The sequence below is a fragment of the Natator depressus genome, chromosome 26 (assembly GCF_965152275.1).
Source record: "Natator depressus isolate rNatDep1 chromosome 26, rNatDep2.hap1, whole genome shotgun sequence".
NCBI lineage: Eukaryota > Metazoa > Chordata > Testudines > Cheloniidae > Natator > Natator depressus.
This window is the reverse complement of record NC_134259.1, coordinates 597,175-620,994: the sequence shown is the minus strand read 5'-3', so window position 1 is coordinate 620,994 and position 23,820 is coordinate 597,175. Positions and strand designations below refer to the sequence as shown.

The 23,820-nt window shown below is 43.5% G+C and overlaps 1 protein-coding gene across 2 annotated transcripts; it reads left to right on the top strand.

Annotated features, from left to right (window-relative positions):
* The first annotated feature begins 34 nt into the window (after window positions 1-34).
* GOLGA7 (golgin A7) lies at window positions 35-16,833 on the top strand. 2 transcript variants are annotated; one of them, XM_074940067.1, is made up of 6 exons: window positions 35-168; window positions 1,331-1,463; window positions 5,094-5,246; window positions 10,068-10,169; window positions 11,428-11,491; window positions 15,495-16,833. In XM_074940067.1, exons 2-5 carry the CDS (start codon window positions 1,353-1,355, stop codon window positions 11,473-11,475), a joined length of 414 nt encoding a protein of 137 aa, XP_074796168.1. In that variant the 5' UTR covers window positions 35-168; window positions 1,331-1,352; the 3' UTR covers window positions 11,476-11,491; window positions 15,495-16,833. The 2 variants fall into 2 exon arrangements, with proteins under 2 accessions (XP_074796168.1, XP_074796167.1); XM_074940066.1 differs by having other exon boundaries at window positions 99-235.
* Window positions 16,834-23,820: the final 6,987 nt, after the last annotated feature.

Here is a 23,820-nt window from a genome sequence, read left to right as displayed (position 1 = left end):
GCGTGACGCATGCGCAGAATCTCATTCCCTGGCACATGCGTACAACAGCCCAACTTCTCACGCGCTCTACGCCCCGTGGGAGCGGCGCACGCGCAGGGCTCCTCTAACGTGGGACCGCTGCTCACTTTCGGCTTTCTGCGGAGCTGGGGTGGTGCTTTTACGGCAGTCGTAAGTGAAGTGCACACGACAGCCGCCGGGGTCGGAGTGGAGGAAGCAGGGGGGCCTGGCTTTGTCTGTAAGGGCGGGGGCCCCGGGTGTTTTTTGGGGCGACGTGGGTCGGAGTTCGGGGGCTGGTGTCCTGGTGGGGGGCTGCGGGGAGGGGGGGTTGGCGGTTGCGGTGGGGGGAGAGTTTGGGGGGGGGCTGCGGAGGGCACGGGTTGCGGGGGCTCTGGCTCCGGAGTGGGCGGCAGGTAGGTGTCTGAGGGGGCTGCGGGGAGGGGGCGCGGGGACGGTGGGGGGGTTGGCGGTTGGGGGGGGGGGGAGTTGGGGGGGGGGCTGCGGAGAACACGGGTTGCGGGGGCTCTGGCTCCGGAGTGGGCGGCAGGTAGGTGTCTGAGGGGGTTGCGGGGAGGGGGCGCGGGGATGGTGGGGGGGTTGGCGGTTGGGGGGGGGGAGTTGGGGGGGGGGCTGCGGAGGGCACGGGTTCTGGGGGCTCTGGCTCCGGAGTGGGCGGCAGGTAGGTGTCTGAGGGGGTTGCGGGGAGGGGGCATGGGGATGGTGGGGGGTTGGCGGTTGGGGTGGGGGGGAGTTGGGGGGGGCTGCGGAGGGCACGGGTTCTGGGGGCTCTGGCTCCGGAGTGGGCGGCAGGTAGGTGTCTGGGGGGGCTGCGGGGAGGGGGCGTGGGGATGGTGGGGGGGTTGGTGGTTGGGGTGGGGGGGGAGTTTGGGGGGGGCTGCGGAGGGCACGGGTTGCGGGGGCTCTGGCTCCGGAGTGGGCGGCAGGTAGGTGTCTGGTGGAGCTGCGGGGAGGGGGCGTGGGGACGGTGGGGGGGTTGGCGGTTGGGGGGGGCTGCGGAGGTCACGGGTTGTGGGGGCTCTGGCTCCGGAGTGGGCGGCAGGTAGGTGTCTGAGGGGGGCCGCGGGGAGGGGGTAACCTGGGCGGGCCGGGGATGAGTTTCCGGTCAGTTTCAGGCGGACAGTTTGACTGAGGGAGACTTCAACAGGCTCATTGAAACTGGCAAGACGGCGGCTCTGCGGGGGGGTAGGGCAAACTCCGCCTGGAACCCCCCCAGTGGAGGGGCTGTAGGGTGGGGCAAGCCTGCTGTACTCTTCGGCGTCCGGGTGGCTCTGGTGGTCATGTCATGTGTTGGACCCCTTGTTTCCTCTCACAGAACAGCCAGTTCCAGCTGTGCGATGCGGCCGCAGCAGGCACCTGTTTCCGGTAAAGTCTTTGTCCAGCGAGACTACGGTAGCGGCACCAGGTGCCAGTTCCAGACCAAGTTCCCCCTGGAGCTGGAAAACAGGGTAAAAGTTTTGTTTTAACTTAACTTGGTTTGGGTTACGGACAGGATCAAAAAAGGCCGGAGCTAGCTGCCAGGGGTGATGGGAGCGCGTACCTGCTGTGCACTCCTCCCTGCGGCCTGTGCCTGAAGAAGGGGATGTGATAGGATGTGCCCAGAATGAGTCCTGTATTGTTTACAGCCAACAATGTATGTGGTGTTTTCCCGACAACTAAGGTGACCGCTTCCTACATACTTATACAAACTACCCTGCATACGTTTTTTTTTTTAAATCCGTTTGAGTTGTTCGCTGTGGGGTGGTAGTTAGAGTAGATGATAGGGAGTCAAGACTGATTATTTTTTATTATTATTTTTCCTACTTCAGTGACTGGTTTACTGTGTAATCTTTGACAAGTGACTTTACTCTCTGTGCCTCAGTTCCTAAATCTGTAAAAGCTGTACCTACCTAACTCGGAGTGGTTAAGGCTTAAAAGGACACTACCAACTTGAAATCTAGCCAATTTTAAGAGAGTTAAAAGTAGTTTCTAGTATAACACCATACCTGAGATCTACTATCAGTTTTGGTGGGTTTATAACATTTTCTAAAGTGAACTAACTGGTAAAATAGAAGGAAACATCTTTTGCTCTGCTTTCTTTCAGTTACGGTGACCTTACTTGATACAAGTAATCAGAATAGATTTTTTTTTTTTAAATCCAGGCAAAATGGGTTTAAATTGACTCTCCCTATAATTGTTTTGCTAAAGATTTTAGGCTTCTTAAATGAGGCACTCTAGAAGAGTAATGGAGTATTAAATTAGAAATCATATTAAAAATTAATTTTAATAGTTAATCTTAAACTGCCTTTGTTCAGTGGATGGCGCTGCTTTCTTTGTCTGGGAGATGACATTTTGCCAATACTTCCTCAGCCAAGGCCTCTGCTTAGAAGAAATTTGACACCATGGGAAATGAGATTATCAAAGTAGTTGTAAACTGCATTCTGTCTTTTATTTTCAGTTAATAGGACTATGATTTAAATAGTACCAAACTAACCACAGATAAAAATAGAGCCTGCCTTCCAACCCACATTAATAATCTGACTCCTTAAATTTACGGTTGGGGAGCTGCATTTGCTATGGTCTAATCTATGTAGTCAGGCTGTCACAGCGGCATTTTTCTGGTTAGTATTTTTTTAACATGTTTGAACAAAAATAGTGATGGGTTCCTCTTCCACTTCCCTGTATGCAAAATGGGGCTAATGATACTTATCACCTCAGTGAGGTGCTTTGAGATCTGTGAACGCAAAGCTCTAGGTAAGAGCCAGTTGTTTGTTTGTTTGTGATTTGACTTTTACATTACATGGTACAGGTATTCGGCTTTAATGCACAGCCCAGTTATTCTTGCTCTTAGTATAAACTGAAATGAATCCCTCGTTTTCTGTTTGCTACAATTAGTTTATAGCAGTTACTTTCTATAATTTCTGTCTTTGATTTTAGGGGGGAGGGTTTTGCTCAGATACAAACAAATTTGTAGCGGGAGTGCTTAGATAGTCTCTGCACTGTACAACAGCGTGTTTCTCATGCACAAAGTATGGGAGCGCACAATGTCATCTTGAGTGCATTCAGTGTTTAATTATTAGAAAATTGTCAGAAAGATGTAGATATAGTAATGAGTGTTTTCTTGCCAGCCTAGTGGCTTGGCTGATGGGGTAATTGCAGAGGTGAGGTGATATTTTGTCACTGAGTAAAAGGGTGTGGACAGGAATGTATAGGAGCAATCCATAGCAGTGCCTTTCAGGAAGGCCTTCCAGTATCATGATTTGTGTTGGTAATGTAGCTGGTCACTAACAGAAGAAACTGAATAGTAGCAAGGGTGAGAATGGCACCTCACAAGCTGGATAAAATAGGTGAAAACTCTACAGTCCTGTCCAGACTGACAGCCTTTAGGAGGTAAATCGATACAGTTGTTAAAGAGAGGTTGTGAATGTAGGAGCTCTGACTAGGGGGAAGATGATATTTATACATGAAGTTCTAGTATAAAATCTAATATGTTTTAAATATTAGTAAACAGATACTTCCAGCTTTCGTAAGTTGCTTTATATAGAAGTGGTTTGTGTCTGCATTTGTCTGCTTTCAACTCAGAATAGCATACTATGAAAGGGATGGAGACGTTATCTAAATATCACTCTGCCACCTTGTTGCGTATCATTTCCTGTTCAGTCTTTAAAATACAGAATGTTCAATAACCCTATAGTTTATACCAACATTCTTAAATGTGCATAATTAGAATCAGAGGTGAGTGTTCTTGGTGTTAGCTCGGTGTGGGAGGAGTCCTTTCATTATAAAGTCTGATTAAAGCAACTAAACCTACCTACCTAACTCTAATCTCTTACTGTAGATGCTGTAAAGTCTTTATTATGAATATTGACTTTGTGCATATCAGGAATGGCTGAAACACTGAATAAGAAGCAGCGTATTAAAGCTCGCACATTTATCTTAATGCGAGCTAAGGGCTAGATCCCACATCCTTTATGCATCCAGCTCTCCTGTGGACCATAATCTTTATCAAAAATAAAGAAGTAGAAATTCTGTTAATTTGTATACATTCTGACTTCTTGTCAGTTGCTCTTTTTTGTTGTTGTTCATTGATCATGATTAGAAGACATTTTATTTTTGATGTGAAAATCTAGACATAACAATATGCTTAAAATGCTCATTCACATCATTTATGAAACATTGATATTTATGCTTTCTGTATCCTGAGAAAAGGTGTCCCTTGTAACAGTAACACAAACGGCATCTGTTATGCCAGTGAAAAAGAAAGCATTTATTGTTGTGCAGTTATGTCTACCACAGTCCTCTCTCATGGTGAGAAGGCTGTTCTGCTGAGCCTGCACTTCAGTGGCTTCACAAGTACCCTCTCAAGTACTTTCTTTCATTTTGTTACTGTCAACTGTAATGTTTTATTAAGCTACAAAATAACCCCTCCTTGCCAATTGCTCTTTCTTCTATAGCGGGTAAATGTCACTTTGGGTCCTGTTTCCTTCTCTCCTGCCCTGTAGGGTACACTAATCAGCTTAGTTTTTCCTTGTTAATTTTATTTATAACTTGTTTGATCAACTCTGCCATAATAATGCAAAACAGTCAAGGCCTTAAGTGAAAAATGTATTTTTGAAATCTAGAGGACCTTCCCCTCCAGATCAGCAGTTTTCAACTAGGTTGTACTTTGAACCTAACAAGTTACACATAATGCAGTTTAAATAAGGGCTGCAAATGAGACACAGAGGATGAAGCACATTGTCAATGAATGCCTGCTGATAGGTTCAACGGTGGCCTAGAAGAACTCCATCACACCACTTAAGATGCCATCTCTTGGCTAGATGACTATGCACACAATAAATGAGTAATGTGGGAATACACATTTGATCTAATGACTTTAGATCACTTAGCTGCTATTTAACCAAATGCTACAATTTATGGAAGTAATTCGGTACCTAAACCAAACCTTAGCTCTCCATGTTGTTTGAAACTGTCTGTAGGTGACATTGCTGATTAACGGACTGTTCTAGCACAAAAGCTAGATCTCTGTATTGGGGATCAGTGAGTCTTGAATGAGAAATTTGCTGGGTTAGTCTTGTTAAACTCTATCTCTTTTGCAGATCGATAGGCAGCAGTTTGAAGAGACGGTTCAAACTCTAAATAACCTTTATGCAGAAGCTGAGAAGCTTGGGGGCCAATCTTATCTTGAAGGATGTCTGGCCTGTCTGACTGCCTACACTATCTTTTTGTGTATGGAGACACATTATGAAAAGGTGAGCCTGTTACATTTCATGCAATAAACTTAAAGCAAATGAAACTCACAATGTTGTATGTGAAAGTTATGGTCTGTCAACAGGAGAAGTGTTTTGCTTTTTTACTTCGTTTATAAAGTTTTCTGTTATAACAGCGTAGTTCATCACTGTAGTACAGATACGGAATAAGCTTTCACCTGCTAGCCTAGCTTCCTGAAAAATCCTGGTCTGTTCTCCTCTCACTTATATCTGAGAGTTGCAAGTGTATATGCAGGGAATAAATGCCAACTTGAGTCACTGGTTGGAGAGTAGCAAAGAAATAAAATGTCATGTTCCAGATGTGTGAAGAGATCATCCTGCTGCTAGGATAAACTATAACCATACAAAGATAATGTGCAGTTTTAGGAGAAAAGTCAAAGATACATTTTCAACCTATCAGTCACTCAGTGTGCCCAGCTGGTTGAACCATTCCTAACCCAATCATGTTTAACTTTAAAATCCATTAGACAAACACTAAACTGGAGAGTTTTAACACTGAATGTTTATTAATTTCTTACGGGATTAAATTACTGATGAGGAAAGATTTTAAGTGACCTGCTTAGTGCTGTTCAGAACTGCTGGCTTCCAGTCCTTTGGTGAACAACTAGATCATTCTAAATTATAAAAATGTTGTGGTCTGATACCTTCTCTTTAAAAATGCAGATTTTCTTTCTTGTTTAAACACCCTGACACACTGGCTTGAGGAACTAGAAGCCATTCATACTTTCACACCTGCATGCATCCATGCTTACATATGTGGTCTGAATTTAGTATTGGCAGTTCCTCTTTATTTTATTTTTATGCAGTCTGAGTTCACAAAGCCAATGAGTAAATGGCCAAGTCAGTATCTGAATACATTCAGCATCCCTTCTATAAATGAAAGGAGAGTTTAAAGAAGCCTGATAATTTAATATTGCTGACTTGAAAGAAAAACATGTTCCAAATCATTCTATTCATGATTACTGCTGTATATTATATATGAACAGAAGCCTTTTGCCATCCCTTCTGAGCTGGGTGATAAATTGTGCTTGTTTCCGATATATTTTATTTATCTAGATCTCTTTGGCTTATCTGATGTAAGAAGAGTGACTTTTTAGACCTTAGGCTGCACCAGCTGAGATGTCTTTTTACAACTGAGAACTAGACTGGGACAGAGATGGCAAGGCAGATAATTTTTCTTTTCAAATCTCATTGGAGAAAACAGCATTCCTGGGCATGCTAATGAGAACAGAGCAAAGAGATGGTTAATTCTTGTGACTAGCTCTCTCTAACTTTTGTGTTTGTTGCACTTACTACTATACTGTGTAATTTGTTTGAATATCTAGTTGGTTTTACAAACAATTTTTTTGACCCTCTCAAAATAAAAGATTGATTTCCATAATGTGATCATCTTGCCATTTTCTTTAATCAGTATAGATTTCTAAATACGCAATATTGTAGCTAAAACCTCACCAGAAAGCTCCTCCATCAAAACTTACATTTGATTAAACTGAACTGGAGTGTGTCTCTAAGTAGTAACCCTTAGCAGAGTATGGATGGATGCATTTCAGGAATTCTTTATTTGAAATCAGTCATGCAGTCATTTTGTAAGAGACTTAAGTAGTAATGGATTGTGGAGATGGATATGCCATCTCTAGTTTCCACTTCTTGCGGCTTGACTGAGCAGGAAATGGGAGAGTTGGAGAGATCTGAGCTGGATATCTTTATGGCATGCTTGCTTCCATTATGTGTTTGAAGAAGGCTGACACACATCCATTGAGAGAGAAGAAACAAAACTCTGACTAGTAAAAGCTTCCTGAACTGAAACGTTGGGAGGTTTCCGTAAATCTGAAGGAGCAGTGTGTGTGAGAGACCAAAGTGAAACTTCACACTGCTAATAAAATACAAAAGTCATTCAACTAAGACTGTTTCAGAGATTGTATTGGTTTTCTGCTGTTACTATGTGTAGTCTGTTCTCTTAAAACAAGATGCTCTTTACTTTATATATATGTATAATCTGAATTTCCAGAAGTCAGTTGCATTATGCAGAGCTTTATGTTTAAGGTGTCCTTGGTGAAATTACTTCCTTGGTTTGGTCCTAATCTGGATGCCTTTCTGGAAGATTTGCTTTAGTCAAACACAAGTTACTGGGCTCCGTTCATGGGCAACTGGGTGAAATTCTATGGCCTATATTAGACAGGAAGTCAGACTAGATTATCTAATGGTCCCTGCTGGTGACTATTAGATCTCATATCTCTGCAAGTATTTTAACTTTTCTTGACCCAGTATATATGCAGACTGGACATTCCCACTCTGGTATTTTTATGTTCTAGAACCCTTTTCAGTTTATTTCCCCACCTTTCTTTCTAATGTCTCTGAAATATTTAAATAGATGCATGACTCAGTGGTTGTGGAAATACCATAAAACTGGTAGGACTAGTAATGTTGGAGCTTAGCCAACTGCGAAAGCTGGGTTTGATCTCGTTTTAGGATTCTGTTCTTTTTTTATCAAATAACTTCAAGTACATAATTCATTGAAAGCTATCAGTTTCCCAAACATTTCTGTAATGAAGTGACAAAAGCAACACCATCTGTCTGAAAGCCTGTCCTGTGTTTGCATTCAGTCTACTAACTTATCAGTGTCCTATCTGGGGCAAAGTAGATTGAACCTGTATGAAGCAAGAAGTGTATGGCTCTTCTGTTTTGACTTTAACAATCAGTGTGTGAACTATTTGGATCAAAGCGTTTGGAAATGTTACTATATAAAACTAGTGCAGTCTGTTTGCCTTGGCTTACACACAGGCCAAAACCGCAAATTAGCACTCGCCTCGGGCACTATTTCGATAAGAGCAATGCTCTGTGCTAACATGCAGAAGGATTCATTTAAAGGAATGCTGGCCTGGAACGACTCCTGTTCAGACAGGTGACAACTGGTACATCACAAAGGTGACATGCAGGGAAAAGCGGTAGCTACATTGTTGATCAGCAGACATGTTTGTTTTATTTGGACTTATACAGAAATAAGCAGCTACCCAAGGCACTGGGTACTCCTGCCATCAGTTATTTGAACAAAATATAAAATAGCAGTTTTACACCCCACCCAACAACCAGCAGAATTCAACCCCTTCAAAACTGCCCTCCCTCATCCAAGTGTCACCCCCCATTTAATGCAGCAGGACTTGTTGGATTAGGAGATGGCAGTGGCACCTCTAAATGTTTGAAGGGTGGGGGAGAAGAGTGCTAACCAGTAAATAGACTGTTGGATTGGAGGAGTAGAAGCAGTAGAACAAATGGCACAAAGAAGGCCTGATGCTTTTCAATATTTTCATCAGTGATCTAGCAGTAAATACAAAAACACTACTTGTGGAGGACACAAAAATTGATGGAGTGGTAAATAATGAGTACAGGGCAGTCTAACACAATGATCTGATAACCTGGGCCCATTCAGACAAAATGCATAATTTTGCATTTAAACTGTTGTAAAAAATCATCCAGAAATAAGGAATGCAGGCCATACCCACACACAGTGGGGACTGTATTCTGGAAAGAAGTGACTTGAAAAAGTATTTAGGGATCATAATGGACAGGCAACCGAACATGAGCTGCCAGCACAGTGCTCTAACAAAAAGGGCGAATGTGATCTGTGGATGTATGAAGAGGGGTGTAGTGAATAGGAACGCAGAGGTGGTTTCTCTTTACCTCTGTGTGTGGTGCTGGTGAGACTGATACTAGAATGCCACGTACAGTTCTAGTCTCAACATTTTAAAAGGGATGTTGAAAAATCAGAGCAGATACAGAGAAGAGCCGCAAAAATGATGTGAGGGCTGGAGAAAACTCCGTATGGTAAGAAACTAAAGAGTTTAATCTCTTGTCAAAAAGAAGATTGAGAGGTGACTTGATTAGTGTATTAGTATCTTCCTGGGGAGAAAATACTAAGTACTAAAGGGTGCTTTCATCTAGTGAAGAAAAGGCAAAACAAGAACCACCAACTGGAAGCTGAAGCCAGACAAATTCAATTTAGAAATAAGGCTTAGCAGTGAGGATGATTAACTACTGGAACAAACTACCATGGGAGGTGGTGGAGTCTCCATCTCTTGATGTCTTCAAATCGAGATGCCTTTCAGGAAGTTATACTTTAGCCAGACACAAGTTGTTGGCTTAATATAAGGGTAACTGGGTGAAATTTAATGGCCTGTGATATACGGAAGGTCTGCCTAGATGATTTAATTGTCCCTTCTGGCCTTGAACTCTCTGAATCTGTGGAAGAAGCATGTAGGGGGAAAACAGTTATTTTTGGAGTAGCTAAGATCAGCACTTTGTATTTGGCAGTCTGTTATTAATGGGAAATTGACATGGAAGGAAAGGGGCCTCTCCTCTCTTTTAGAGTCACACCATGACATATAGTAAGCAAATTGCTTTGTGAGTAATTTAAACTGCATATTTTCATAGCACTATACAGGTCTCTTTTTTCCAGGCTATACCCTATATTAACCTCTTGTAGCACAGACACAGTATTATACAAACGTACCTGTCGGAGAATCTTGTTACAATACAGCTGTCTCCTGACCTCCCTGCAATATAGTTTCAGTGCTGGTATAGACAAGACATTATCCATGTATCCTTCCCACCTACTCCCCGCCAAAAAAGAAAAAATAATAGCCTAGCTATGCAACAGGGCTACAGTCCCAGCTGTGTTAGAGTGAAGCTGTGTTATTAGGTCTCCCCTGACCTGGTTGTATTTGTAGTGTAGATGGGGCTTTTAAAGGAAGGCTGATGTGAAAACTCAAACAGAAAAACTGTAAAGTCTCTGTGTTCTGTCACCAGGTTCTTAAGAAAATTGCCAAATTCATTCAGGAACAGAATGAGAAGATCTACGCACCCCAAGGCCTCCTCCTGACGGACCCCATCGAGAGAGGACTAAGAGTTGTATCTTTTTATGGCTTCTTAATCCTCTTCTGAATTCTGTCTTCAGAACAGTAATAGTGCATCTTACCTCTCAGAGACTGCATTGCACGCTGCAGGCACCCATGATTCTGTGATCTTATAAAACACATACTCCTTAGTGTTTATAACGTCTCATGTGTAACGTACTCAGCTGTTCCTCTCAGACTTTATTTGGATAAAATTACTATCTGTTTAGAAAGTCTTTTTAATAAAATATGAATTTGATAAATCTGTTCCTTGGAGCTCTCTTAGAAGGGTGCTATTCAGAAGCAGAGTATCTTCCTTCAACCTCTGCTACCTCTGGAAGATGCAACTTAGCCATTTTGAAAGGCTAGCTGACTTCCTAATAGAAGTAAAACATGGAATGTAAATGCTCTGTAGAATTATTTTAAATGTTGGTCTTGGCTTAGAAACAATGCATTGTTGCTCCCACCTGGTGCCTATGGTAAAATCTCCACCACAACTTGCCTGAGTGATGAGGTCTGTCTCCCTGGATTTTGCTCTTGGCTACAGCTGTTCTCCCTACAATTTTTCTTCTAGGCTTTGGACCTCACTGTAAATGGCTTAGCATTCATTCTAGTTACCATTTTTCTTGGTGGTTGTGGGGGCATCTTGTAGCAATAAAAGAGGAAGTATGAGTAATGCATTTCATCTGTCAAGAATTCTAAACTCAAAGCCCCTTTGAAATGCATAGGCTCATAGTGTGTGGTGAGCTGTCATCCTAATTAATTGCAGTTCCTTGAGTTTATCTGAGTAGTGGCCCAAATAGCTTACAGCTGTCAGTTGTGTAATTTCATTACCCTTGATGTGCTGTGCGTGTTTTTGGGAACTGTAAGTACAGAAAAATGACTTGCATTTGGTAAACAGACATGTAAATAGTGATTTTAATTTGGTAATTTGATTAATAATTGAACAGTGGAAGAGTGCAAAGCAAAAACTTGCCTAATGACCAATCTTTGTTCATAAGAATGTTAACAGTTTCACTGCAATATTACGAAGTCTTTATGCCTCTGAACAGACGTTTTTAAAGGCAAGTTGTAGCACAGGCCAGAATGCAAAGCCAAAAGCCACGAAGAATGTTTTGCTTACTATACTTCAGAAATTTAGCAAAATTCCCTCTGTAATGGCAGATGCAAGGCTGAAAGATCAAGTGCTCCACTGCGTTGCTTTGTTTCACTTGCCTGTTTTATCTCCATGATATTTCTATATAGCATGTTTTCTTAACAGCCATGCTATGCAGATTGAAATTACCATTTACGAAGACAGAGGACTGAGCAGTGGAAGATAAAACTAAGGAGTCTAAGGTAAATATTAACTTTGCATTAGATGTCAGGTCAATAACCTGCTTCTGTAAATTCAGAAGATGCAGGTCCTCTCCCCTGCGGAGACTGAATGTTTTTCCAACCACTGCATGTAATCATGAGGCTTTTTAAATAAATCTTATGTGTGGATTAGATTTTTAAATCCCAGCGGAAGTTGTAAAAACATCAATACTTGGCAGCATGGTGCTGAATGATGATGTACTTCAGATGACACCAAATTTAACCTTGATGAAATCCAAGATTTTAATTACTTAAACATGCATAAACTTAAATCTAATTTATGCCGTACTGCATCAAAAATCATTACCTCACAGGTTTGGTAGATCAGTAGATCCCGATTCGCTGAACAGTGCAGAACTTTAAAAATCATGTTTAAAATGTAATGATTGAATTTAATCACTGTTTAAATGGCTCTTCTGGATTTCAGAGTGACTCTTACTTATGGCATGAGGTGATATGGGACTCCCATTCAGTCTTACATGCTAACATTGCAGTCACACTACTTGTGCGAATGCCATCAGCTCTTTCAAGCTAAGTAGTAGAGTCAACCCTTGTCAGTACTAGGGTGGGAGACATCTAAGAAAAATCCAGGAGCTGCAAGATGTAGTGTTGGCAATTTAGTAGGTGCTGGTTGCTCCCCATAGTCAGTACTGAATCAATTGCCACCCCTGAGGTTAGGGACTCTGTTGCTGGAGCTGCCATCTTCTGCTTAAAGCTTCCTCTGGCACTTTTCATCGGAGTCAAGATATTAACCCCTGTATCCTGACTCAAATTCCAATTGGAGTAGTTACATCTTACCTCCATCAGGGTTACCTTTTTGGTTCAACTGGATGGAGTATTCACTTCCTGTGCACTGCTAAGTCACTGCATTTCAATGCTGGTTGAAGTGATCCCCCATTTCTCTTTGTGACACTTCATGTTTGTAAAGCACTTAGTGCCTCCCACCCAAAGATCTCAATCTCAGTACAAAGTATTTTATCTGCTGGCCTGAGTAGGAATATCTCACAGCAGAAGCCAAATTCTACTGAACATGTAAAGTTGAATTCCTCCCAACACGCTTCCCTCCTTTGCTTTGCTGGGTGCCTCTTGATTAACCTGTACCTACAATTCTTCTAAATGGGATTATTTTCACTGAGGCTTGTCTGCACTGTGCATAAAGCATATTAGAGAGCTTTACAAATCACACGCAAGTAACATGCTGTGTCTAGTTGCCCATGGAGACCTTGCTGGTGTGAACTAAAAGATTGGGTATTTTTTAGTTTCCCCCCATCAGGGTCTACATGGGGCAGTTAGAGCATAGCATGTTAGAGCACTCTACAAATCACACCCTTCTAATGTGCTTTGCCAGCACCATGGAGACAAGCCCTGGGGCGTGGTCTATGCTACAGATTTATGTCAGTGTATATAGAAAATCTGCTCCCCTGAGTGATGCAGTTATACGGCCCAAACTCTTGGTGAAGACAGCACTCTGTTGATGGGAGGGCTTCTCCTGTCGACACAGCTACTGCCTCTCAGGGAGGTGGAATATCTACACGGACAGGAGACGCTCTCCCATCAGCGTGGATAGCGTCTTCACTAAGCATTACAGCGGCACAACTGCATGAGTGCACTTGTGCTGCTGCAGCGCTGTAAGTGTAGACAAGCCCTGAGAGGCTCACCAAGCCATGATGGGAGACTTTCCTAGACCAGAAGTCTGAATACTCTTTTAGCTTCACAATAAGCTGCGGGATATCAGAGTAGTTTGTAACAATGTGTTACTTAGAGATGACTCTTCTGATTTAGAATGTCCAAACTGATTGCTCTAGTTATTAGCACTCTGGAGCGTGATACGCTGTGTGATTTTTGTTTTCTGCCATTGGGAGTAAGTTTGTTTTATCAATTGCAGCTGCATCTACTTGGCACAATCCATTTGTCATGACTCATTTCACAGCTATTATTGCTAAATGATGTTTTTCCTAGGTGGTGTAGATTTTGAGCAATTACACGCAAGACCCTACTCTATCAAAGTTCAAACAACTGTGAAATTTGTAAAATGGGGAAAGATTTACATTAGAAACTTCTGGATAGTTTCATGAATTGCAAATATTTTTGTTCAGCACAACTTTGTTTTTGAAGCTGCATATGTATCAGGAGCATACCTAATGAGACCCTTGCTCCATATTGGGCATCTGTCTTCCCAAACTTAACCCACCAGCACCCCCAGCCTGCAAAGTGTCCTAGACCATCTGTTTGACTGCTGAATAGCACATGTGGGCTACATACACAGTTTAGTGAGAGAATCTGGAACAGCAGGGAATATGCCTCCAGCTGAAAAAGGATGCACTTTCTAGGTAAGATTCTGATTTCAGCAACATCAGTGTAAATTCAGAGTAACTCTCACTGGTATTGCTAATATCAGAATCTGACCTGCTGATTCAGTGATCCATTGAAGATTCGTTTGGCGGGGAGTCAGGCTCTGAGCTTACTCAACAATGTCGAGAAATTGCATTCATGCAGTCCCTCCAGCCAGTCACTGCCACCAACTTGCATCTTACGTGCCCATGCTAGGAGCAGAGATGCAAATTGCCAGTTGCTCTTACCAGTATACGCTAAATATTCCAACTCTGGATACTTTAGCTGTAAGTAAACTCTAACTTTGATTGCTTTGACTGAAAAGACCATGATCTGAGAGACTTCTGACTGGTTTGTCTGAATCTTCTTGCAGGTCCCTGTGGGAGATTTTCAGAGGTAGAAAGGGGAAGTGGAGTTGAGTGCCTACCTGCTCTTTGTGCCTCAGTAATCTTCCCCAGCAGAGCGTGGTCATCCCACTCTGCACAACCAAAATAGCTGAGTGTCCCTCACCAAGACTGCTGAAAATATTCAGTGTTCAATTATGAAAATTGGATTAATTTGCATTAATTTTAGTACTACATAATTAGTATCCTTATTGGCTTCCAAAGTATTTTACATCCACTCCTTAAACCTGGACACACGCATTTGTATTGAGTGGCAGCCAAAGTCTCCAGATGAAATTGAACCCCTTGTGCTAGGTGCCATACAAACGCATACAGACCTAGTCCCCTGCTCCAAAGGGGGTTACAGTCTCACTTGTTACAGTGAAAGGGGGAGGTGTACTAGTGGCCTGCCCCTTTAAGGGCCAGAGGCTTGGGGCCAGCCAGCCCTGGCCAATTATCAGACTGACCTGGGAAGGGAGTAGGTAACTGTAAAAACTGGCAAGTGGCTCTGTTGAGTGTGGATGGCTGGGGAAGCTTCAGGAAGGGATGGTGGCCTGCAGTAGTCCCTGAAGAAGGAAGACTCCTGGTGGTAAACTTGGCAGGATAGGAAGCCCTACCTGGAAGCGCTATCATTTGTGGTCATTTGGACGATAAACGCAGCTCAGAACCAAGGGGTAAAGCCTCACTTGGTGTGGCTGATAATTCTCAAGGCTCCTGAGGAAGCCAGCTGCTTATAGGACAAATGACATGGTAATGGTAGTGAGGTCTTGTGGCCACAGAGGTAGCTGTTTCACCATGTGATGGTTCCAAATCACTTTAATCTTTTCCTTAAACAAATTAAACTCTCCTGGCTGCCCAGTCATCACTGGTTGACTGATTGTAGATGCCACAGCAGAAGTGGGTCCTGAGGGGATAATGGCTTTATGGATTAAGATGAGGAGGATGTTCCATGCATAAGACTTACTGTAGAAGAAGCAGTGAAGTGGGCATGCTGGCCTCGTTGGCAGAGGATGCAGGGGCGACACCAAGAAGTATTGCTCCCTGTCTTGCAGAAGGGGACCTACAGGTGAAGGCACTTGCCAAGTTAGTGGCACAGCTGGGAATAGCACTCTGAGTGCTGGCTCCCAGGCTCTTACTGTGAACCATTACACATGCTACCTCCTCTGTGCTGCAGTACTTCTGGGAGAACAGAGACTGTTATGTAATGGTGCCATGCATGGTTTGTTGTAGTGTCCCTAATGTTGTTAAACTTGTTCTGTCTTGCTTTCTAGCTCCCAGCTAGGTGGTGGACTTGCTGTACCAAAAGGTCCACCTACCTCCTGTCTAGAGCATCATTCCTCTCTGTTGCCAGATCCATGGTGCCATCCACTAAAGGACTAACTTCCTAGACCTCTGCCCCACATGGGGTGACCCTCTGCCTGGTCAGCATCCATTTTGTGTCCTTATGGCAAGCTTTAAGTGATGGGATCATCTTAATTTCTAAGGGAAAGACAGTTGAGCTGTTTGCACTTGAAATTTAACTGGTGGATCAGCCACCTGAGAGCAGTACTGTTCCTCCACAGCCACTCAGGCTTTCCTACACATCAGACAGACTTCAGAAAGCAACAAGTCTGACTTTGGGAGTGTGTGTGTGTGTATCTGTGTGTTTCAAAAACAAAATCTTCACTCCAGAATAAGTCCTCAGGGGACCGAGAGGGGCAGGAAGCAGGTAGATATGTCCATTGCACAGAGTGCCTCTGCCTGGCAGCAAGTGACTCAAGGCATAGAGCATTTTAAGTTTCCAGAGCTGATGCTCTCTGGGAATTATAATGCAAATGCTTTTGTTTTCATGTTCTAGTTCTTCCTAAGAACCATTAGCTAACATTATTGTTGGGTGCTTTGCTGCTGCTGTGAGAATCTACTGTTACTGCGTTGTTCTAAATTCATAGGAGGAGATAGTGTACTGCTTGTGTCATTAAGCTATGTAAGCACAATAAAATGAATGCTGAACCAATTAATGTAACCATCCCTACTCTATCCCTTAATGTTTAATATGTGAAGTGTAATAAACTTCCTTTATGGTTTTATTATAAATATAATTTATAGGAAAATTTGATTTGACAAAGTACTAGATAGTGTGTAAGAGTTTCTTAACTCTAGTCACTGGCAAACTGCTGAAGGGTAGAGCTGTGCAGTATGTCGTATTTCCCGTGCATAAACATTCCTCAACGTCTGTTAAAATACCTTGGACATCTTCTGAGTAAAACTTCCTACAAATCAAGTTGGTGTAATATTTTCTGTTGTCTCCTTCTCCTTTATTAAAATGAGCTCTCTATCTGGCCTTGGCTTAAGTTAGCAGAGTCCCTCTGTTTTGAGAGCTATCATCCTTTCCCGTGGAAGGAATTAAGGGATTTACAAAAGAAGACAACTGTTCAGAACAGAGAGCATTCTGCTTTGTGATACTGTAGGTGCTAATACTGGATCTAAGCTTCCAGATCTAATTTCTCATACACTGATCTTTTTCCTGGAGGCTTGTGTAATATTTTAACTGTACAAAATACTTGTTTTTCTAAGCTGTAACTGTGTGTTTGCCTTTTCAGACCTGTTGCAATAATTTTGAAGACCTATTAACGGATCAATAAATTTTTCTTAAATAAACTGTCTGTCATACTTTGATACTGACATGAATCAAATAACAACTCCCTAAGTAAAACTGATGGCTGCTCACCAAGATTCTAAAATATGTATACACTTACACAGCTATCTTACAAATCTAATGAATGTTAGACATTAAGAGGGTGGGCGTTCTACTTTCTGTTACTCAGATTTTTGCTTGTGTACAAACAAAATGTTAGCAGCGACAGACCTAATATTGAGCCCATATAGGTTTCAGTCTAGAGGTTTCGATGTCTGAGGCACGGTAGCTCAGGCTGGGCACCTCGATACGTTATATACACAGTGTTTGGGTATTTACAAATGTGGGATGCAACTCCAGGCTTTTATATAAGCAGCCAAGAGTCTGTGAAGTTCGTTCCCCAAAAGGGGGCTCAGCAAATGGAACAATGGATGTGTATTATAAAATTGTCTGAATTAATAAGTTGGTTTTTTAACAGTCGAGGACATTAATAGGCTTCTCTCTGAATAGTTTCTAGTTTTTGGTTTGGTTAAGTAAAAGTTAAGCTTTATAGAAGATAGCTGAGTCCCTCCCTGTAAGGTATACAGTAAAGATCAAGGATGTGACCTCCTGCCCATGACCAACCTGGAGAGACTTGATCCTGGATTCAGAGTAGCAGCCGTGTTAGTCTGTATTCTCAAAAAGAAAAGGAGTACTAGTGGCACCTTAGAGACTAACCAATTTATTTTGAGCATCAGCTTTCGTGAGCTACAGATGAAGTGAGCTGTAGCTCATGAAAGCTGATGCTCAAAATAAATTGGTTAGTCTCTAAGGTGCCACTAGTACTCCTTTTCTTTTTGATCCTGGATGCAGCAGTTTCTAGGGCGCTCAACTTGTGTATCCTCTAACTGGTTCTGGGGTGTCCTGGCTCCCCTTCGGAGAATCATGAGTTTGTAGGTCAGGCTATCAACAAATTCATAGATTGCAAGACCAAAGTGGACCGCTGTGGTCATCTAGTCTGACCTCCTGTATAACAGGTCAGAAAACTTCCCCATCATAATTCCTAGAGAAGAACTGTGGATATTATTCTCAATTATGATCTAAAAATTGTCAGTGATGGAGAATTCCTTGGTCAATTGTTCCAATGGTTATTTATTCTCACTGTTGAAATTTACACCTGATTTCCAGTCTGAATTTGTCTTCAACTTCTAGTCATTGGATTGTGTTATACTTTATCCTGCTAGATTGAAGAGCCCCTTATTAAATAATTGTTCTCCATGTAGATACTTAAATTGTAAACAAGTCACCCTCTAATCTTATCTTTGTAAAGTTCAATAGACTCAAAGAGCTCAATCTATCACTACAAGGCATGTTTTCTAATCTTTAGTCAGTCTTGTGGCTCTTTTCTGAACTGTCTCCAGTTTATCAACACCCTTCTTGAAGTGTGGACTCCAGCTCTGGACACAGTATTCCAGCAGTGGTTGCACCAGTGCCAAACAAAGAGGTAAAATAGCCTCTTTATTCTTCCTTGAGATTCCCCTATTTATGCGTCCCAGACTAGCATTAGCTCTTTTGCTCACAGCATCACGCTGGCAGCTCATGTTCAGCTGATTATCCACCATGACTCCCAAATCTTTTTCAGAGTCCCTGCTTCCCCAGATCTAGTTGGCCATCTTGATTATGTTTACATTTAGCCATATTAAAATGAATATTATTTGCCCAACCAATCAAACTTGCTCTGAATCAGTGTCCTGTCCTCCTGATTATTTACCACTCCCCCAATTTGTGTCAATCTGTAAATTTTATCAGTGATGATTTTATGTTTTCTTCCAGGCCATTCATAAAAACGTTAAATAATGTAGGCCCAAAAACTGCAGGACTGTACTGGAAACATACTCCCTCAATGACTATTCCCCATTTGCAATAACATTTCGAGACCTATCAGTTAGCCATCTTTTAATCCATTTAATGTGTGCAGTGTTAATTTGATACTATTCTAGTTTAATCAAAATGTCATGCAGTACTAAACCACCCCAGTTCAGTATCTTTTTTTCCTTTATCTTTCTCTTCCTGATTTACAAGACGCTTCTCCATGCTAATTAATGTGAAGGAAAACATAGCCAAAGGCTTGATGGTCTGTGAGGCCCTCCTTATTGACTGATGATCTGAGGGGTGTGACTGTGGATGTTGTATCCCAGCCAGAGGAGTCTCAGCCTCTGTACTGACTGTCCAGCTCCATTTGGAATGATCCATGAGTGGATTCATGGGTGTTGAGTTCTGCAGTCTGTGCCTGGGCACCCCTGGAGCTGGGACTTCTGCAGACAGAGTGGTGTTCCAGCGAGGCTAGCCCTTTCAGCCCTCTGCTAAGGCTGTAATTTAAAGTAATGAACAACACTCTGCACTTTTATTGCACCATGTATCTACCCCTATTTCTCATTGACTGCAACAAAAATCCTCCCCCTTTGATCACAAATTAAAATATTTTTCAGTACGTGCTTATATCTCCTTTCACTCTTTTAAATTACCTTGTTGTGTTTAACCTTTTCATATAACTGCTTTAAAAAAATGTTTTCCCTTGTTGCAGTTTTCTGGGGCCTAATAAAACTGGGACTGATGCTTTGTGCTGAGTTGAGGCTTACACTAGTGGGTCACATTACTCTACAAAGCTGTATATAACTGAAGGAAAAATGTGGAAGTTAGTATGAACTGAGGTCTGTACTAGGCCCATAGTTCAGTCAGAAAGTGATCAGAGGTTTCAGAAGAAGGTTTAGAACTAAGGTCACATAATTACCCTATAAAGAGTCTACTCCATAAACCTACCTGAATTGAAACGAGAACTCTCCCTGCAGGCACTTGTCTCTTCTCTTGCATTAGGGCTGTAGATGGCTTTGAGAGCGCAATAGTGATGTCAGTTAGCGGTGGCTTTTTGTGATCTAGACACGGCCACTAAAAATGAAATCATCTAAATTCTTGAAGCTGAGAGAGTACCAAAGAGCCACCAGATGGTAGGTCACATCCAGCCATTGCTGATTTGGTCCAGTTTGGAAAAGTGACTTGGAGGTGAGAAGTTCTGAGAGTTAGTCACCTCCAATGAGATTGAGAAACCTGCCTCTGACTGACTCTGTAGAGTGGCTCATTAGGCAGTGACTGTGTAGGCAGAAGTGGTGACCTGCATGGGATATTTAGAACTAAAAAATACCTCTAGGGAAAAATGTCTCTCTCATGCGCCATTTCATTGTCTTGTGGGAAGTGGGGCTTGTGCACACAGCCCAGGTTCTCTGAGAACAAGGATGGTTTAGAACAGGGGTCTCAAACGCGTGGCCCGCGGGGTTCTTTCGTGCGGCCCGCCACACTCCCCGCACCCTCTGCCTACCTCCAGGCCTGGGGTGGGCAAACTACAGCCCGCAAGCCCCGCGCTACTCCCTGAAGCAGCCAGAACCGCGTCCCTGCAGCCCCTGGAGGGGAGAGGGCAGAGGGCTCCGTGCGTTGCTCTTGCTTCTAGGCACCGCTCCCCGCAGCTCCCATTGGCCGGGAACGGGGAACCGCGGTCAATGGGAGTTTCAGGGGAGGTACCTGGAGGAGTGGCAAGAGCAGCAGGCAGAGCCCTGTTCCCCACCCCCGTCCCGCAGGGACATGGTTCCAGCTGCTTCCTTTGCTGCCACCCTGGAGCCACTCTAGGTAAGTGGCGCCGGAGCCCACACCCCGAACTCCTGCGCCCCAACACCCTGCCCTGAGCCCCCGCTGCACCCTGCACCCCATACCTCAACTCCCCGCCCTGAGCCCTCTGCCGCACCCTGCACACCTCCTGCACTCCCTGCCCTGAGCCCCCGCTGCACCCCAACCCTGTCACACCCCTCGCCTCTCCTGCACTGCACCCCACACCCCACCTCCCTGCACCCTGAGCCCCCGCCACACCCGGCACCCCTCCTGCACCCCCTGGGGGCAGGGAGGGGGTGAAGCTGGGGTGGGGACTTCCAGGAAGGGGTTGAAATGGGGCTCGTCAAGGCAAACTGTCTCTTACTACATGTATGTACAGCAAATAGCGCAATGAGGCCCCAGTCTTGGTTGGGGCCTGTAAATGCTAGCATAAGACAAATGCTTTGCAGAACAAAATCTGTGCCTTGTTCTAGGGCAGCATGAAGGAGTTTTCAGAATTGCTCAGTGATGCAAAGGCCTGAGCTTACATCTGATGGTAAAGTGTTTTTTCCAAACAGACAGAAAAGGAATTTGTAAGACAGATATTAAAGCAAACATGAAATTAATATAACATGTGACTTTGCCTTTGCCATGTCTTTACATCTAGATGTTGTATTTACTGGTTGATTGTCAAAATAGGTAATATTCCAGTTAACCTGGAGGTGGGGTCTGTAACAGACAGGACTATAAAGCACCATGGCTTTGGGTGATTTCTTATCATTTCTGTTACAAGAACTTTTTGTAAAAGCACAAAGTGCTTCTAAAAAAAATAAAAGCCCAAAGGCGCCCTCCTCCAAATCTGCTTTCCTTGATCTTTTTGTTCTCTTACCTCATAGTTTCACAGAGCAGCTCATTATCATGAAATTAAAGTAATAATTTGTACTGGAAATGTTTTTACAATTACCCTTCTGGGAGCAACCAAGAACCAACCACTGAGTAATATATCCCTAGTATCTTGAATTCCTGGGAAACATGGTGGGTTTGGATACATAAATGTACCCTTATGTTTCTTTTCAGCTAAAGGAATCGTGTATATGCAGCATGTATTTGGATGTATGTATCCTATGATGTACAGCCATTTTATTTGGTATTAAGTTCATGCTCTCAAAATATGTACAGGAGTTCAGTTTTTAAAATGCATATTACCGTGGGAGAGTGTAGGAGAGAAGATTTAGTGCTATTCTCCAGAGCAGTGGTTCTCAACCAGGGATCTGGGGCCCCCTGAGTTTCAGGGGGTCCACCAAGCAGGGCCAGTGTTAGACTCGCTAGGGTCCAGGGCAGAAAACCAAAGCCCCACGACATGGGACTGAAGCCGGGGCCCTAAGCCCCACCATCCGGGGCTGGGGCTGAAGCCGAAGCTTGAACAAAGTAGCTTTGTGGGAGGTCCTGTGGCATGGGGCCCCAGGCAATTGCCCTGCATGCTACCTCTAATGCTGGCCCTGGCTTTCCTATGCCGAAAACCAGTTATTATGGCACAAGTGGGCCTCAGAGTTTTTATGCCATGTTGGGGGGGACCTAAGAGAGTAAAAATGGTTGAGAACCCCTGCTCTAGAGCACAGACAAATCAGGTAACAACTGAGACTACCAAAAAGGATCCTAATTTTTATATTTAGAAAGTCAAGGTGTGTAATAGATGTTAGGGGGCTTATTCCTTCACCCACTCACTTCCCTGGTTCTTCTCGCATGAACAGAGAGCAACAATACCCGAAGTCCAAAGGTGCAAACAATTCGATGTTTATTGGGGTGAACTTCCAGCAAGCATGATTCCAGTTTCCTTCCTTAGTATCCTCCTTCCCAGCTCTGACACCACAGAGCCTTACACCTGTGTCCCTGTTCCCATCTCCCCCTTTAGCCAAACAGGATTCCAGTTTCCCCACTCCCATTCCCTGTTCCCATCTCCCCCTTTAGCAAAACATGATTCCAATTTCCTTACCCCTGTTCCCATTTCCCCCTTTACACACACCCACCCCCTCCCACCAAGGCCCCCTCACTTCCTCATTGACTACAGATTATATAGTAAAACTTCAGTTCTGCTTAGCTATACCTTAACCAATCATTTTCCTGAAATTTAACTAACCAATCCTAACATATTGTAACATGATTATGTAACCAATTATATCCCACCACCTTAATTAGTTTACACCCAGCAAAATTAATTATACAGCAGACAGGAACAATCACAGAACCAGACAGAGATTATACAGACAAACAATAGCAAAGTAGGAACTATACAGACAAAACAATACAGAAGCGAGGATTTCACATCCCAGTATTGATAAGTGAGTTCTTGCCAGACAGGATGCTGTTTCCTTTTTACATTTTCTAGGCACTTCCCTTTCTCTGGAGGTGATAGGCATTATCAGGACAGGATTGTATTCCTAACAGCCCAATAGCACCTTCTTTCAATGTGACTAGTTTGGAATGTGAGGATGTGACCTGTCGCTTCCTAGCTTATGGCTGCCTCTGCTGCTTAGCCAAAGGCCTTAGCCTAAGCACAGGGCCTCAGACTGTCACAGTAAGAGAGGGCCCTTACACCAGCAGACAGTGATTTTGATTCTTTCTTTTATACTTCTAGAACTAGCGAAGTGATAAGAATACCCCTAAATTCTTAAAGTACAGGCCTTTACAGACAGGCCTGAATATCTATATCCTAACAATAGGCAAAAACTGAGAAAAAGAGATGACACACCAGCATGAAAAGTAAAATTACTTACTGTACTCTCCCACATCTGAGATGAGCATGCAGCCTTAAAGTCAAGAGCAGAACAGCCACTCACTGGAAGAGCTTCTCAGAGAAGCCAGCAGAGAGCTGCATTACTGGATGCTGCAACAGCACAATTGCTGTGAGAAGGAATAATCGTCGTCATCATCTTGCCTTGATCGATCCTGCAGCACTTTGCAGATATGGAGGAATCATCCCCAATCCCTAGCCACCACTGGGATGGAATGACAGCTGTTTGTGTGGCACACAACTAAACACATCCAAGTTAGTAGAGAGTTACAGGAATGCAGGCTCTTGGGGCAGGGACTGACTTTTCAGTGTGTACGTGTGCAGCACCCTGCACAACGGGGCTGGGCCCCACACCTTCCCACAATACTAGTGACCCTGTGTGTGGGTGCAGTGCCTGGCATGATGGGGTCCAGTTTCCCAACTGAAGCCGCTGAATGCTAAGAGGTCGCCAGGACACAGTGCCATTATGTTCACACTGGGGTGAGGATGCGGCTAGTGCTGGCCTGGGCTGCACACCAGGAGGGGGTGCGGATGCTCATGGGGGCTGTGGTGTGGGGAAATCAGGGGGGTGGCTCTG

What these genes read in the sequence shown, in the direction of transcription:
- GOLGA7 (XM_074940067.1), top strand. Translation starts at nt 1,353, where the DNA reads ATGCGGCCGCAGCAGGCACCTGTTTCCGGTAAAGTCTTTGTCCAGCGA. An exon ending in CCCTGGAGCTGGAAAACAGG is followed by an intron (nt 1,464 to 5,093) that starts GTAAAAGTTTTG and finishes TCTCTTTTGCAG; the next exon opens with ATCGATAGGCAGCAGTTTGA. An exon ending in TGGAGACACATTATGAAAAG is followed by an intron (nt 5,247 to 10,067) that starts GTGAGCCTGTTA and finishes TTCTGTCACCAG; the next exon opens with GTTCTTAAGAAAATTGCCAA.